The sequence below is a fragment of the Zootoca vivipara genome, chromosome 3, assembly GCF_963506605.1.
Source record: "Zootoca vivipara chromosome 3, rZooViv1.1, whole genome shotgun sequence".
NCBI classification, from domain to species: Eukaryota; Metazoa; Chordata; class Lepidosauria; order Squamata; family Lacertidae; genus Zootoca; species Zootoca vivipara.
Genome location: NC_083278.1, coordinates 55,284,531 through 55,302,713, shown reverse-complemented (window position 1 = coordinate 55,302,713; position 18,183 = coordinate 55,284,531). Strand labels below are relative to the sequence as shown.

The following is an 18,183-nucleotide window of genomic DNA, read 5'->3' as shown; positions in this document are numbered from 1 at the left end:
ACGATTCTATATGATTCTATTTCCTCTGCTGCTATTATCTTTCACCAGTGCTGTGCTTAGAAGTATAGTGTGGTTAATGTGCGAAACATAGATACTGTATTAACTAACATGGAGCTGGAATGTGCCCTTCGTACAGCAGGTGAAGCTATAATGGACAGAAACAGGCATTTTTGTTGAAGATACCCAAGCGATGCTTGCATTAAAATGAAGTGAGCCAGACATTTGATTATCTTAGCCAGTTAATCAGGGCCATTTCTCTTTATAAGTACAGCAAGGAAGAGAGCTTACAAAAACGTAAAACACGGTGCAGTTAAGTGCCACCAGTCAGCCAGAAAAATGTGTAATAAAAAGTGTAAAACATGCTTCTGATTATCAGAGGAAATATTCTCCAGTAGCTTGAGTGGCCCTACTTACCATTTGCTCCTTGTGTTAGAAGAAGCAAAAGATATGCAACGTTAGATAGAAAAAGCCTCTGAACAGAGATCTTGTTAAGTTTTTTTTCTTGTACTTGTGTTAGATACCTAAAAAGAATTCATAGTAACTTTATAGTCATCCATCAGTTTGCTGTGGTTGACAAGAAAGGAAGGAAAGTTTGTGCTCTCCTAAACTCTTAATATGTCAACAGATATTGTCAACTGAGTTTGCAGCATAAGATCATTTAACCCTCCCACACTAATAATAATAGCATTATTTATACCTCACTCATCTATTACTAGCATGACACTCATCTATTACTACGGTAGCATGAGAAGAAATAAGGCCAATTGGTGGGAATTAACTTCCATGTAATAGTTCCAGAGCAGCCATTATGTGTGGTATAATATAGAGTGCTTCTCCAAATAAATGAAAGATTTTTTCTATCCTTTTTATAATTTCCTAATTATTTATTGGTTTGAAGATTAGTGCTGCTCTCTTCTTTTAGTGTTTCTGTCACAAAGGAGGAAGAAACAGCCTTTTAGTAATAGGAGCTCCATCCTGTAGGGGATAATCTGGAAAAACACACAAATGGAGCTCCAATTCATACACAACCAAGTTTCCTCTTCTACATCTATGAGCAAAACACACAGGGACACTGCATTTCTCTAACCACATTACTGTATCTATGTATTGCTTATGGCATGGGTCTTCCAAAGCAGACATGGAGTTACCCTCTCCTAAAGCAATGAATTTGATTCAAATACAGGCCTTCTTTATGGGCATCTCCATGTACACCCAACTTTGGATTGGACCAAGTTGGATTCAGTATCCCTTTGCTAATCAGCTACTTTCCTTTTGATCATGTAATGTTTAAAATCCCTTTGATAACCACAGGGTAATATTCAGTTTCTCTGTGATATGCAGAACAGTTTCTTTGGAACAAGAAATGGACAGTTTTATATAACATCAAAACGAGCTCTGAAAAGTTTCATGTTAGGCAGAGAGCTAGAATGGAGAATTTGCACAAAGAAACTAATGGCTATTTCTAGTACCTTTACAATCATGTTTGTGCACTACAGTACTGGAAATGCCATTCTTAATTCTGAATAAGGAATATATTATTCCAAATGTATTTGTTTACGTATAACTAGAAGATATTACTCCTTTAGGAATAATATATTCCCAATATATTTGTTCTATATCCCTTATAGGTATATTAAAATTGGGCATAATAAGAAAAAACTGAAAAAGTTGAATGAATGATGAGCTACTTTTTATGTGAGGGGGAAAAATGTGAAGTTGATAAAATAATCAGCAACACGTCCAGTGGAACAGTGTTGAATAATTTCACCTTATTTTTGCAGTGTTTTAAACAATTAAAATTTGAAAATATATCCAAAACTCAGCTGGATTGGTTTCTGCTGGGACCACAAACTAAAGTTATCAAGATGAGAAATCTTGAATCTAGTATTGTTCTGCGAAATATGGAAAAGTGCAGCAAAAGAAGTTTAGCTGAAAGGTTTATCTGAAACCATTATACTTCTTCACTTTAGTGATTCCTTGTACAAGGGAAAAAATGATCTAGTTTTATTGAGCTTGTTGCTTGCTCTATCAATTTTTTCTTATCAGAGGCCAGATCCAAGCCAGCAATATAAATACTTTAAAATGGTATCCCAGAAACCACATCATAAACTTCTCTCTGTATGTGGTGTGTATGTGTGTGTGTTCCTCTTTTAGTTCCTAAGTTTTAGTGTGTTACTAGAAATTATCATAAATATGCCATTTTGCATTTTCAGTTTGCTGTTTCCCACTCGCAAAAACAGCATCATACAACCTGTGGGGTACCTCCCCCTTTTTAACCTTTAACTAAGGCCTTAAATTTAGGACTTAAATTAAGATTACCAGACGTCCCCGTTTCCCGGGGACAGTCCCCTGATTTACAAATCAGTCCACATACAAAATCCATTGAACTTGAAAAGTGTTCCCGGATTCATTGAAAAAAAGCTGGTAACCTTAGCTTAAATTGTTTGGGTCCAGCATATATGAAGGCCAGTCTTCCATCTGAGCATGAACCACCATGCTGCTCAGGTACTGACACCTGTTGATTGTTTCCCTGCCACCTGAAGGTCAATGGGTGGAGATAAAAGCTTTTTTGACTGTCTGTGGCACTTGGACAGTGAAATACCCTTCCCAATATGATTTATACAGATCCTTTGCTGTCCACCTTCCTATGGGCAGCAGAACTAGGGTGAGGTGAGACTCCCGGGCACCTGATTCAAAGAGGTACCAAAATCATGATTAATGTTATACATATTATTAGTAGTCATGGGCGAGCATTGCATTTTGTGCTAAAATAGGGGAGTGAGTTAAATACTGCAGAAATTTCATTAGAAATGTAAAGCTTTAAACAACAGGTACTGCCAATTTCCCTATTCCAGAGTCAGCAGCAAATTCAGACCTCTTGAAAATAATCCTTAATATTCATTAATGGTGCCTTATCAATGGGAGCCAGCATGGTGTAGTGGTTAAGAGCGGTGGATTTGTAATCTGGTGAACCGGGTTCGATTCCCCGCTCCTCCACATGCAGCTGCTGGGTGACCTTGGGCTAGTCACACTCCTTTGAAGTCTCTCAGCCCCACTCACCTCACAGAGTGTTTGTTGTGAGGGAGGAAGGGAAAGGAGACTGTTAGCCACTTTGAGACTCCTTCGGGTAGTGATAAAGCGGGATATCAAATCCAAACTCTTCTTCTTCTTCTTATCAAGAATTGTGTAAATGTATTTGTTGTTTCATTTTATAACAACTGTCAATCTTTTACATCTTAATTATTGGGTTGGCTTAGGGGTGCAGTTTTATGTTGGTTGCCCTGGATGTAAAGAAACCTATTTCTGGCCCCAAGTGGCTGAAACATAACTCTAGAAGAAAGAGTTTGGCTTTGTGTTATAATATTATTCATTTCTCCTTTGGCTATATATGTGTGTGGTTGGATCCAGAGGTACTTTTGCATGACTGGAAAGCTTATTCAGCAACCCAAAATTTTCAGTGGATCTGGGTGCCAAAATGATGTAGACAGTCACCTCAGAACTCACAAATAGTGACTGGGAAGGGAAGGCAGAACTAGAGCTTTCTTGCACAATCTCCCTGTGAATAGGGCTAATGTAAGCTCTATATCTGAATCCTACCTTTAGTTCCAGGCACTCTCATTTCTTGACACAAGCAGAGTCTGTGTTTCAGTTCACCCACCTGTAAAATAAGATGATGATCTGAAGGCATAACATGCTATAAAAATGTAAAGTACTTAAGATAGCAGGGCATACACCTCCAAGCTCGAACAGTTCTGATTATAATGAAAACCAAGGAGCTGTGCTTGTAAGGTGAAGGCACGGCCAGAAACAGCTGCAACTGACTCTACCTCAGAATTTTGTATTTCAGATGACACAAGATGAGATGAAAATTCTCCCTGTGGCATTTGACATGTGATAATATATTACATATATGGAATCTCCAACTGCTGCTTGCAGTTATCAAGCAATGAACACAGATGTGTGACTCAGCCTTGATACACAGTCCAATCTGGTGTGAAAAATACCTATATAAATATAGATATATGCTAATCATGTAAAATGGTTAAAAAATATGCAATCACATACAGAACAGTAAAAACACCAAATGATAGTTGCAGAAGTAAAAAAGAAAAAGCTGTTCAACTGGAGTTTTTAAAAGTCTGGGGAAATAAAAAATGAAAAAGATTCTGGGGAACCAGGCAGAGGGCCTTCTCGGTAGCGGCACTCGCCCTGTGGAATGCCCTCCCATCAAACGTCAAGGAAATAAACAACTACCTGACTTTTAGAAGACATCTGAAGGCAGCCCTGTTTAGGGAAGTTTTTAATGTTTGATGTTTTATTGTGCTTTTAATATTCTGTTGGGAGCTGCCCAGAGTGGCTGAGGAAACCCAGCCAGATGGGTGGGGATATAAATAAAAAAAATATTATTATTATTATTATGCAATACAGGGGTGGGACTAGATGACCCTCATGGTCCCTTCCAGCTCTACAATTCTATTATTTTATTATTCGCCTGTCTTCCAGGGTTGGCACACCCAGAGAATCACCTTGGGCAGCAGGTGCTAGAGACTCTGGTGGCAGCCTTCCCACCTCCAGTTGTCCCTCCTGAGCCTCTGAGCAATTGCCCTTGTTGGAGGACAGAGCTGGGTGTGCAACATCACTTGTCCCACACACCCAAAACTAGCCTGCTGTTGCCCTGTGGAGGATGCTGAAGTGAGATTCCGCTGCAAATCCATCCAGTTTCTGTATGTCAAATTGGGTGGGGATGGGATCTTTGTCCTTTGACTCAGGAAGGAAAATATCTTGGGCTGGCCTTGCTGGCTTCAAAAATATGTGAAGAGGTGCCAGGCAGACTTCCTGTGGCTCAAGGTCATGGTAGTACAAAGGAAAAGACCCTCTCCTAAGTCACAATAAACCTAACCTCAGGGAGTGGGGACATTCAGAGAACTTAATTTGCAGATAAGTTCTGAGTCCCAAACAGAGTTATGTGAAAAAGAGCCAGTTTTAGTATGGTGGAGAAGTGTCTGTACGGATATATGTATTTTATTTCTTGTTATGTTGTTGGTGTATAAATGTTTTTAGTATTATGTGTGTTTTTATTTTCTGTTCATCCTAATGGCATTTTTGTATTTCAAAATCTTTGTGAGGCACTTTGGAAATATTTCATAAAAAGTGAGGGGTGGGTTTAAATCATAATATCCAGGAGAAATGTTCTCTGCACTTTGTGTTGGAGAGGGATGATTACGTGAAATATTTTGTTTCTGATTTGCACCATGAGATGGACGGAGGGAGGGAAGGAGGAGGTGTAACATGAATTCAAAATGCTTCTGGAAGCTAAATGCAATATCATCACCCCCCTTCTGAAGTAAACAATTTCTTCTCTTTTCCCTCTTTTTTATACTTTCTCTTCATATGGGATTAGGGTTTTGTTTTTTTAAAAAAGTCTGCATTATTTGTCGGCTATTTCATCTACCAGTGCCCAGAGACTTGAATCTAGTTAACAATTTAGTACTGCTGTTATGCAGAGCCGCATATTTTCAAATGTACAGAGGAGGAGTAGAAGAAAATAAATACCTCTCTTAGATTGGATCTTTTTATGACAAGTCATTGCCTGCAGTGAATTTTTACTCTGAGTTATGGACCCTTGAAATGAGGAGTTTAAAATGGAATATCTTAGCTGTATTAATTTTCAAGTGTAATGCATAAAACAGGAAACAGAGACATCTAGTGGTTTCCATGGCATTGCCCTGAAGATAGCAAATAAATAATAAAGTAGGTTTCCCTAGCACCACCCTTTCCCTGTTTATTTACAAAGCATTTGTGTGTTACATAGCATTTTAATACACAATTGGCATTTTTTTTAAATAGAAATTACAAAATGGAACATTTTATCAGTTTACCAGGTAATAGGCCCCCTCTCTCCAATTACATTTTGGAAAATACAGGTCAATAGTGAATATGAGAATCTGGATGTCCTCCTCAGATGACCCTATTTTTCATTAGGAGGACAGTATCAGTTTTAGTGAATTATGCTTAAATTAAGATGTAAGCAAGGCACCTGGAATGCTAGCTGACTCTGTTCAGGTGTGGTAGACTAGACTTTGCCTCAGGAAAAAAATACAATAGAATTCCACCTACTGAACAAGTTGAAAAAACATTAGCTTATCTAAATGTGTCATTCACCTACTTTTTAAAAGCTCAACATTTTCCTGGTGAAGGTATTCACCATGGCTTAGCAGTTTCTTGCAGCCAAGGAGGCTCCTAAATCTATGCAGACATAGTCAGGCTTCTCTATTCACCACAGGATGAGGCAACTCTGCCTGCATTTCCCACAATGCACCTCCCCCCATTTAAAGTTCCAAGGCAGTCCAGGCAGGCTGGGTTTGCAAGGAATAATAATAATAATTTATCATTTATACCCAGCCACTCTGAGGAACTACATCTGAGCATCTGGACCGAGGCAATTTGTTTTTGAAACTCATAATAAGATAGTAATAAGTTTAAATAAAGATCTATCCACAATCTTTTGTGGTTGTCTTCTTCAAAAACTGCCGTCCTAATCATCTAATGAAAAATGCCCTATGTGTGATGTAAAATGGGCACCGTAACTACCACACTCAAATTATACCTCCATTTCTGCGCCTGCTACCCACCCACACACCGACTGTGCTTGCTAAACTCTTCCCAAATGAAAAGATAGAACAGGTTTGAACTACAACACATTATTTACTTTAGCCGAACGTAGCTGCTGCGTTGTCATAACTGTGTTGCTTTCTCTGAGATTATCACCTTGGACTCTCGTTGAACCTCCTCTTTAGGCATGACTAATAGGCACTTGATGCTAAAAAATATTCAAGCACATTTTATTATACCTTCCAAGTTCTTCAGGAAAATAAAGAATATGAAGCACTACTTGCCGCCTTGTATGCTAACAAGGCTGCATGAAGATTCCTTTCATTGTCACCGGCCATTCGGAAGACTTTTAGAAACCTATAATTCCTTATTCCACATTGCCCAGGGGACTAGGTTGAGATCTGCATGCTGGGGCAGTGAGTTTAAAGTTTCTGGCCAAAACTATGGACCCTGTCAGTTCATATAACTGTAGTTATGTAATACCCTTGCAAGATATTACTCTGGTGTGCAGTATAGCTGGGCTTGTTGACAGCTTAAGCAGGAAGGCCACTGTGGCATAAAATAAGTAACAATCAAAAAATCATTATCTTTTCCAGAGTGGAACAAATCAGCCTTGACTCGCTGTCTAGTTTATTAATAGCACCCTGTGAAGTCTCAAAGGTTCCCAGCTCCTTCTAATTTTATATTTTAAAGGCATTTATCTTAAATGGCTGTGAACATCAATTATGGATAGCCATGCGGACATCCAATTCATAGCAAAGAGGTGCTTTTGAGCAAAATCCTGGTTTCTTGTTAAGGTCTTCCCTCTCCATGGGGAAAACAACATAAGTATGGATCACGATTATGCCAGTTTTAAAGGCTGGTGGCTGATAGCAGAGGAACAAAATGCTGGAGAAATGGATTTCCTAATGTTTGAATAGTGAACTATGAGCTGGGCGTATGAATCTTGTGGACCTAGAGTTGGGAAGTGTGAAAATCCTCTCTGTCAAAGTTGTATCTGCCCATGATAAGGGGCAAAGAAATCCATCTTACACATTACAATGATATGGAAGATACGCCACTGCCATGCCAGCAAAAGAGCCACTGTGCCTAAGGCATGCTCAGCCCAGGAGGGTGGGGTGAGGGGTACAAAAAATGTGTAAAATTCACACACCCAATGTCCCTGGAAACATCAACACATCCTACCAATCAGGGGGGCTGTGCCTTGATGCTGGGTTCGAATCAGGCCAATGGGACGCTAGCCAAACTGTTTCCTTTATTCCCTTTATTTTCCCTGTTTTTTCCCTTAGTCAATATCCCCCCTCCCCATTAATTCCCCTCCTTCCCTTCCCCCGTTTCTCCCCTTCCCCTCCCAAGGGGCTTCTGGTAGTGAATGATTGCTTTTATAAGTACGCATTTGCCACATAGAAGATTCTTGGAAAGGGATGCAGCTAAGTGGTGGAGCACTTCCTTTGCTTGCTTGTAAGAAACTTCAGTCTTTGGCACCTCCAGGTGGAGCTGCAAAAGACTCCTGCCTGCTGCCCTGGAGAGTCACTGCTAGTCAATGTGGGCAGTACTGAGCGTGAAAGTATAAGACAGCTAAACATCCACAGGACAGGTTGATAACTGGCAACTGTTAATGCCAATATCTCTTTAGTTTCCCCCTCCAGAATTTATGAAGGCATCAGAAAGAGCTCTCTAGGATCTCTTTAAAGATTGCAGTTAGAGGTTTATGATCTGTATCTCGTAGCATGGGTAACTATAATAAATGTACGGCAGAAGTTGTAGTGCAATGCCCAGCACTGATTACTCCAATAAATGGGCCATTTTCTTCACTAGAGTAGTTTGCAACCATAGAACAATGTAACATCCAGTCCAGCAATGTGCAACTTCATCAAAGTATACTGTCTCTCCTCTTGTAGTGTGTGTATGTGCTGGTGGTGTGTGTATCAGGCAGAAGAATTGCGGCATGTTCATTGCCATATATTTCCTTATATGTTTTGAACATTATGGTGCAGTTAACAAATAAAAATAAAAATCCCTTAAGCTTGATCATTCACTTACTTTTTGCTGTGTATAAAGTGTTATAATAATGACCTGTTACAATAATTTGAGAAAATAAAATGTTATTATCATTTGAGAATTCTGGAATTCCCTCAGGTTTTTTTTAATTAAAAGCCAGTCAATACACACCCCTTTTTATTTTTAGGTTACAACTAGATTTTTTTATGGATATGTACTAATGTACATTCCTACCCATCAGACAGTAACGTGAGTTGCAGAGAGTATGTTTGCACTGGAATAATTGTTAGATGACAGGTAGCATTTCAGGCCAATTGGCAGGAAGGGAAGCAGTATTGTTGTAGGAATCCTTTGCAGCAAGCATTGGATGTGATGCAATAGGTTTGTTCACACGTTACACTGAAGTCAGGTAAAAGCTGTCTCTACGCATGTACAAGTGTTTGTGCAAAATAATGTACAATTGTTGATTTGTACCACTCAACTACTGCGTAGATAGGTACTCATACTACACACATGTTGAATGTTACATATACGTAACTGTACAAATATACTATTTGTATACTGAGGTACATAGATTATATAGTTGTTGAAGGTAACATGTGAACACCCATTATGGTTTAGCACAGGCACCCCCAAACCTCGGCCCTCCAGATGTTTTGGACTACAATTCCCAACTTCCCCAACCACTGTTCCTGTTAGCTAGGGATGGGAGTTGTAGGCCAAAACATCTGGAGGGCCGCAGTTTGGGGATGCCTGGTTTAGCATCACAAGAACAAACCTAGCCTTTTCACTGGCTCATACACTCCCTTCTGGCACAGCTATCAGGGGGAAATCAAAAACTGTTTCTGATTAACCACAGTTGGCCTTTGGACCCACACAAACTGGGTTAATTCAAGCAAGCTAACCTCAAATAATAGTTCGTGAAGCTGCCTTGCTTTTGCTAATCTTTGTTAAGATTTACCATAGTTTAGGGTTCCGACAACATGCTAAGCTGTTATCTAAAACAAAAATGAAATATTCTAATTCCCTCCTTGCAATTTTGCCAGTGAATGAGAGGAACAATAGGTGCATATGACCTGGGGGGGGGGGGTAAGGAAAGGTTAGGCTTGTTCTTGTAACAGTACACCATGGTAAAGTATTACATACCTGTGCAGCCACTGCCTTCACTCTTTTGCAATATAATTTAAGCAATAGTTTGGGCTCTTCATCTTTATATGCAGGAGCTCCCTGGCTATTTGTACAACTTAATATGTATAACTACACCATTTAATTCTATGAAGAAGTGTGTGGGCTCTAGAGCCTGAGAAAGGCCTTCAATAATTTATAGCGTGATTTCTTACAGAAGAGCTTTAATTTATTGCTAATATTATGGGACAAAATCCAAGACCTTGCAAGCCTGGTTTAATGTTACTTACATAATGTCAGCATTTGTACTCAACAGACATCTTTAAAGGAAAGGAAAAAGTTAAATAGGAGTGGACGGCTCAGCATTTAAAAAGGGGGGGCTGGGATCTCTGTGGGAATATGGAGTTTATTAATTTTTATTTTTTGAAGAGAACACCTTGCTTTTCTACATCTTTTACTATGTGGGAATAAGCAATGTCTTGAATTTTCCCATAAGCAAAATGTGGGGAACATAGTCTGTGCTTTTATTTCAGACCAAATTTCTGCCGAAAGGTACAACACCCAAGCTTACTGACTGCTATGTTTCCCCGGCTTCTGATCCTTGTCTTAGTTTCCAATAAAAAGGTCTGTTTTATTTAATGTATCATCTCTGACTTCCTGAGGTACGATGTGGTCAAAGGCAACCTTATCTTTATAGCATGGTGCACTGCCTTCTGCAGATTTAGTGATGCTCGAAGGGTTTTTTTGTGGTTTTTTAAAAGAAAAGATACAAGTGTTGAGGTAAAACTATTTTGGCGGCAATCCTTTAACTTGATTTCATCTTGGCTTTCTTTATTGCTCTGCAGACCTATCAGATAAATGACCACAAATCCTAATTCTTGAAATCCAGACCCTTTCCTGGAAGAATCCTCCCAGAGGCTGAGAACGATTTTAATTTTTTTAAAGCAATTTGAGATGTTCTTCTACATGCCCAAATACACAGCACTGCTGCTTTAATATGTGTGTGGAGGAGTTTCATGTTTCATTCTGTGACCAAGGAAAGGCTCTGAGTGGACAACATGGAATAATAATAATAATAATAATAATAATAATAATAATAATAATTTATTATTTATACCCCACCATCTGGCTGGGTTTCCCCAGCCACTCTGGGCGGCTTCCAACAGAAATATTAGAATACTGTACACTAATTTCTTAAAGATTAAAAGCTTCCCTAAACAGGGCTGCCTTCAGATGTCCTCTAAAAGTCTGGTAGTTGTTGTTCTCTTTGACATCTGGTGGGAGGGCGTTCCACAGGGCGGGTGCCGCTACCGAATAGGCCCTCTGCCTGGTTCCCTGTAACTTGGCTTCTCACAGCGAGGGAACCGCCAGAAGGCCCTCGGCGCTGGATCTCAGTGTCCGGGCAGAGCGATGGAGGTGGAGACGCTCCTTCAGGTATACTGGACCGAGGCCGTTTAGGGCTTTAAAGGCCAGCACCAACACTTTGAATTGTGCTCTATGTCCTTAGTATTTTCCTTCACCAAATAATCCAGGAAGCTAAGCAAACTGTGGGGCTTTGATCCTGCAAGCATAGGTGCTTTGATATGTATCCAACGGCTGTTTCGTTTATTTCAATGGGGAGACAACTCTATGCTCACATTTGTTGGGTAAAATAAATAGATCTGGTTCCTTGGTTTCATGTCAACTCAGTGGCCTGAGCATGAAGGAAATCTGTGAGTGCATTAGCGTTGACACATGCCTTACAAAAATGATGACTAAATGGATTGATAAAACATGGTTTGATTACCCAGAAGATCCATATAGATTTGGATTTTGTCAATCTGTCAGCCAAAAGAGCCCTGTGTTACCAAGTCATACATGGCATGGATTTTCCCTGGATTTTCCAATGTTTTGTACACATTTCCTCTGCACAGCCCACATCTGAACTGACTGTAAAGAGCTGAGCAAAGAGCTCAACAATACACTTTTGGGTGATAAGTTGAGCGTGTTTAAGCTCATTAACTCAGTGGTGACCTAGATTTTTAGTGTTTTTAACAGGTGATCCCCAATGTTAACCAATGTTAAGTTCATTGGTTTCAGTGGATCTACTCTAAATATGACTACCAATACAAAACTATACATTGTAATCTCCCAAATATGCATATTATTGTCATGCTGATAGATATACTAGGAGGACATCTGATTTCAATATAAGTTGAACTTAAAATCTAACATGACTTACTCGCAACTATTGAAGCCCTTTTTAGATGTTATTTTATTTGCAAAATGCCCTTGGGAAACATTTTCTGAAAGAGGCTATAAAAGAATAAAAGGATTGGCCTGACTGATAACATTATCACAGTATTTATGCACATTTCTCAGAGCTGGGAAATTTCCCACTTGGTATCTTTATTAAAATAAAGCTTTATTTGCAAGTTATTTGAGGACAGTTCAAAATCAGAAATGTGCTTCATGCTGTGTTGATTGCTAAGAAGGAAAAGCAACTTTTAAAAAAAAATCTGAAGAGGAGAATGAAAGTTTAGCTTCTGTTCTCAAAGACATAGAACTTTTGTTCCCAAATGTTTGATCAAGATACAGAAGTTGTTTGTGAGAGGCTTGTGGGTGCCCTGTAATCATGTAAGCAATTAGGACACAAGACAGCAGGTATGCAGACGTCTCAGGCTGTATAGACACTATGAGTTTTTGTAACTGATATCTTTATCCAGTGCATTCAAGCAGATATTAGCCCTGCACATATGTGTGCAGTAGTTGGTCTTATAAATTATACCCATTAGGTCTGAGAATTCTACTCCTTAGAAGCATGCCTGGCTGCCTGGCTGCTCAACCCTTCACTTTTACCTTAAAAACAAGGTGGCCAATGATTACATCTAAGTTTGGCTTCCTAGACTCATCTCCCTACATATTAAAATGTTTCTGCTGCTGTGTTAGCAACGTATATTAGTTGTGGTTGTGGTGGATGAGGGGTAGAAGCATGGGACGGTGATGATAGTAGAACCCTTGGCTACTTGAGATTTAGGTAGAATTGGGAGGAGGTTTTTCTGGAGCCCCCCCCCCCGGGCAGCATGGAGTCCTGGACCCACATCCCTTAATCTGGCCTTGCAGTGCCACTGGTCACACAGAAGAGGGCAGAGAGTTGTCCTCTGCTACCCAAGTGTATTGGGACCCAGGTGGCGCTGTGGTTAAACCACTGAGCCTAGGGCTTGCTGATCAGAAGGTCGGCGGTTCGAATCCCTGTGACGGGGTGAGCTCCCGTTGCTTGGTCCCAGCTCCTGCCAACCTAGCAGTTCGAAAGCACGTCAAAATGCAAGTAGATAAATAGGAACCGCTACAGCAGGAAGGTAAACGGCGTTTCCATGTGCTGCTCTGGTTTGCCAGAAGCGGCTTTGTCATGCTGGCCACATGACCTGGAAGCTATACGCCGGCTCCCTCGGCCAATAATGCAAGATGAGCGCGCAACCCCAGAGTTGGTCACGACTGGACCTAATGGTCAGGGGTCCCTTTACCTTTACCCAAGTGTATAGGACTTGATCTAATCAGCCTAGGTTACAGCAAGGTAGATTTCAGTTGAATAGTAGGAGAAACATCTTGATGGTCACAGCAGTTCGACAATGCAGCCAAATGGGTGGTATTTCACTAAGTTTTACTCAGAGGAGACCAACCGAAATGAATGTCCCTAACTTATTCATTTCAGTGGGTCTACTTTGAACAAAACTTAGTTGGATACTATCCAATTATTCTATTTTTTTTTAAAACATAATTTTTATTGGTTTTACAAATTACAAAAGACGGTACATACAAATACAGCTTTTCCACCTCCTTCCCACCCACCTCCATGGGTCCTCCCCTGCCACAGAAGTATCCCACGTAGGTGAACAGTCAGAGATGGTCCATTTTATGCTTGGATTTCTGTCCTCCTCCCCCTCCCCTGTCCCCGAAGCCCCCCCCTGCCACCAGAGAGCTCCAGTAAACCAGGGCAGTACGCAGGAGGTCATCCATCCAACCATCTATTATCATACCAAAAAAAGAGAGTAAAAATAGAAGAAAGAGAAAAAAGAGAAGAAAAAAATAGCAAAAAAGAGAAAAAGACAATACAAAACATAAAAAATCTTTCTTTCATTCATAATTTTTAAACCATATTTTGTGGGCTTCCCCACCCTCCCCCCTTCCCCGGTTTTCATCCCTTTTTTATCATCTTCAACAGTTTCTTATTTTATAAAAATACACCTTTATACCTTATACTACTTATAAATTGATTATTATCATTTTCACCTAATATCCAAATCACTAAAAAATCAAACTCCCATTTTTTCTTCCCGTGCCTAATTTTTACCCCCTCTATAAGCCTCCATATTTTCACATTTTTCCAATATCCAATTATTCTATAGGGCTGGAGAGATCTCACTTTCTGGAGCTTTTCAAGCTGTGACTGAACAAGTTAGGGATAATCTGACATTCGATTTTCCTGCAACAAGCAATGGGTTATATATACACCTATTTTTCTATATGAAAAGAGAGAGATGTTATATACATACCGGTATATGGAACACACAGGTACCGGTATGTGTCTCTGTGTATGTGTGTTGTGTATGTACATACAAATGTAGCATACACCAAATACAGTATGGTCTTCGTTGATATTCCAATCATATTAAAGTAATGTAGCTTTATATACCTCAAAGATGTGTGTGTGTGTTATAAAATAAATAAGTAAGTAAGTAAATGTAGGATTTATAATTTCCTTTGGCAAACAGAAGATTCTTCTGTCAAACTTGCAGCAAATTTCCTAACATGCAGTCATTGTTCTTCCTCATTTCATTGTTGAGAAGCTTCATGTTTTGACTAACAATTTACGCATAAATCAATCTTGCTGTCTGATGTAATTTCAGGATGTTTGTGTAGATGCCACCAAGAAACGGCCCTCAGATCAATCTGCTGCTGTTTCAGGACTACAGTTGAGTTGTCAAAGTGATTTGGAGCAGCAGGAGAACCAGGAGGAGATGGCACAGACAGCTACATCAGAGAACAGGATGGCTAAAGGTCAGTTGACCCAAGTTCTGAGAAATGCATGCTGTTCACAGATACCCTGCATTATTTCACCCGGAACCACTGAATCTGTATGAAAGCACAGAAAATAGAATCATAGTGTTAGAAGGGGTCCCTTCAGATTCCCATTCATGTGTCTGCCATAGATACATCTGATCATTTAGCAGCAGCATTGAATAAAAGTCATTTTCATACTGCAACAAGAATAGCCAGTGTTATTCACAACAGATGGAGCTTTATTATATTTAATTTGCAGGCTCCATTTTTCCCCCACCACTGTTGCTCAGCCTTGATAATACTAATAAAAAACAAGTATGGTATGTTATTGTGTTAAAACTATAAAGATGTCTTCAGTTTACACTTTTTATTTCCAAAAATATCCTTAACGTTTATATTATTTTAAACTTTTAAAGTGCTTTTCAGAGATGCTTACTATAGACCTCTCTCTTATGATCTACAAACGGGAAAGCAGAAAGCTAAGCCCGACAGAACAGCAGCTTTCAGCCCATATACTGTATGTCTTCCTGGAATTACAACACGATGCCTGTGTCTGGTACATCATAATTCTGGGCTCCTCAACCTTTTGGTGCCTGGGGTACATCTGGAAATCTAAGAATCTGTTGTGAGCTCCTCAAAATGGCCATTTCATGGAAGAAAAACTGACTATGCTCAGAACACACACCCCAACCAAAAAAAAAAAACAACCCCAGGTAAAATACTTACTCTCCCAAACAAACAAAACATATACAAAAAAGCATCCTCTCACAAGCAGCAAACAACAACAAAAGCCAAGAAACACATTTTAGAAAAAAACTGAGAGAGGTAGGGGGCATGACAAGGGGAGTGTCTGAATGTGCCATGGTGCCAAACTGAAGGCCCCAGTCATAGCTGTTGATATGCAACCTGTGTTATAATATTAAGGTTGCTTACTTGCTTGCTTACTTACTAGAAATAATTCCCACTGGAGACATTATACATATGAGTGGGATCAGGGTTTACAAAAGAGTCGCTTCCTTGAGAGCAGATTCATGAAGGAAGCAAGATCAGGAACTAATGTGGAAGTCACTTTCATAAAAGCTGTGATTTCATGGCAATTATCCTTTGATGTGCCAGATCTTTACCCGATCTTTACCCACTACGTAGTGTCATCTTCAAGAATAAGAAATGACAAGGTTTCAAGACTGAGCTTGCTGGGTGGGTAAAACCCAACTCCTTTCACTGCTTTGCCATGGATGCCAATGGGAGTCCTGTTTCCAATCAGAAAAAAATGCTGTGAATAAATGTCTACGATTCAGAAAGTAATAATCAGTGGGGTTGGTTTTTATGGGAAAAGCTGAGAGAGTTGTCAAGGTCTTACATTGATGACACCCAGTTCAGTTCTGTGCCCATTAATCAAATGTGACTGATTCTAAAGCCTGGTTTATTCATTCTCTGAGGATGTGGTAAACACATCCAATGGGACACCATAGTGATCCTTGTCCTCATGCGCCCGCCTTATCAACTTCCTTTAAGGCAATTAGAGCTGATGTGCATAAATATAAGTGTGGAGGCACCACTCACACAAGGGAAAAGGGCTGGGTAGATCACATGAACAAGGCCTGCTTGGGTTGGCATTTGTGTGTTTAGTGAGGCTAAACACTGAGAGCCCCAGGCTCATTCTAGCACTTTTCTACAGATGATGTAGGTTATTGTGTAAGCTGCCAGGGGACTCCAGACTCTGGTACAGGATCCCAGTGTATTACTCACTGTGCTCCTAAGTTGTCCTTGCTTCAGGGCAGCTCTTGGGCAGAGGGAGCAATTGGCCTTTCTGTGCTGCAGCAACAATGGCCAAAGGGATTGCTGCAGCTCACCAGCCCAGTCAGACCAGGTGATCTGGAATCCAGCAGAGGACTGGCTGACCTGTTGTTTCAGGTTTGGCTTCTTCTTGGCTGGCTACAGGTTTCTGTCCTTGCTTTGCAAACCTGCCTCAGGCTCATCTGACTGCTGTTTGCTGCTTTGGACACTGATTTCTGCCTGACCTGAATTCTGTCTTGGGCCCCTCTGAGCTTTATCTGCTGCTCTGATGCTTTCCTCAGCATGGCCTGTGGCCCACCATGCACACCTCTGTCCTTGCCAATGGACTGGTACTTGCACAGCTAACCTGGTCCCTGACACATTGTATGAACTGCCTCCCTGAGAAACATCAGGATTACACATCACAGATGTCCCACAAAACAGTAGGAGATTGTGCTAATCCCAGCAACTGTCACCCTGGAGCATGAATGCAGAAGACCTTAAGGACACCCTGTGTGAGTCTAACATAACATTCTGGATTGAAGTGCCCATCCCAACTGACTTCAGAAGGACCATGTCGATTTCCACATATCTGTATGTTGGCTTCATCTGGATTGTTTGACTGAGCTGCTGATGAACGAAACACTGTTGGCCTTCAGCATACAGCTTAAGCCTGTGCGGCTTTGTAGAGAATATCTGCTGAGCTGTTTGTTCATAAATAAACAAGCAGTCATGTCTTATTTCCTTCATAACAGGAATGGAAATGTGCAGGGGTACTAATTCACAATCAGACTGCTCAGAGGCACAAGGCCAAAGCCAGAGTGCCTGGCTGTGAATTAATACAACATGCCTTGCTCTGGAGTGTCTGGCTGCAGTTGCAAAATTATACTATAAAATACACTTTTCCCTCTAGGCTCGTGGTGCTGTCAGCTGCGCAGTGTGCCGTCATGTAGCATTTGATTTCTGAGTTGCACAGTGATTTAAGTGCTGCCAAACAAAACCAAAGTAAATTGTCATAGACAATGTCATATTCATTGCATTCCTTAGATGGGTGTAGTGCAATGGGTGTGCCCAGTGAAGGAGCAGTAGCATCACGGGCTGCTCTCGAGAGCCCCACCTAAGTTTCAAAAGTGGCTCCCTGAGTAATGTTCTCCTTGAAAAATAAGAAGTCAACATTACTAACAGTGCGAAAAGCAGCTAGCTGTGTGGATGTAGCTGAATCTTTTGGCCAACGTCCTATTCCTGAGAGGCTGGTAATGATGGGATGCTTCATGTACTGTAGACCCCTAACCCCATGTTGTGTCACTTGCTTTATTTTCAGATTCATCAAAGGGAGTGCTTGCGAAGCCCAGAGCAGAAAAGAAACCAAATGTCAGGCCTGACGTTGATGATAAAGATGTCAGTGTTACAGAAAGTGTTACCCAAAAAAACCCAGGAGAACACATCTAATGATAATGCAACCTACTTAAGAAGAGGGACAAAAAGTGTGTGTGCCTTGTTATTAGACATTAGTATAAACCAATGATGATGTGATGGGAGGGGGGAGAAAGGGGTCGTGTAGGTACTTGTACTCATGCAGAGCTCTCCTCCCCCACCTCCTCTGATCAAGAATATGAGTCTGCCAGGCCC

General features: G+C 40.5%; 1 protein-coding gene across 1 annotated transcript in view; it reads left to right on the top strand.

The window, feature by feature from the left end:
• The window catches only part of THEMIS (thymocyte selection associated), a 62,480-nt gene that overhangs the window by 42,026 nt on the left and 2,271 nt on the right, over positions 1 to 18,183 (top strand). Inside the window, exons 5-6 of the mRNA XM_035109051.2 lie at positions 14,625 to 14,775; positions 17,876 to 18,038. Coding sequence (XP_034964942.2) covers positions 14,625 to 14,775; positions 17,876 to 18,003 — 279 coding nt within the window. The 3' untranslated portion in view covers positions 18,004 to 18,038. The remainder of the gene's footprint in view (positions 1 to 14,624; positions 14,776 to 17,875; positions 18,039 to 18,183) is intronic.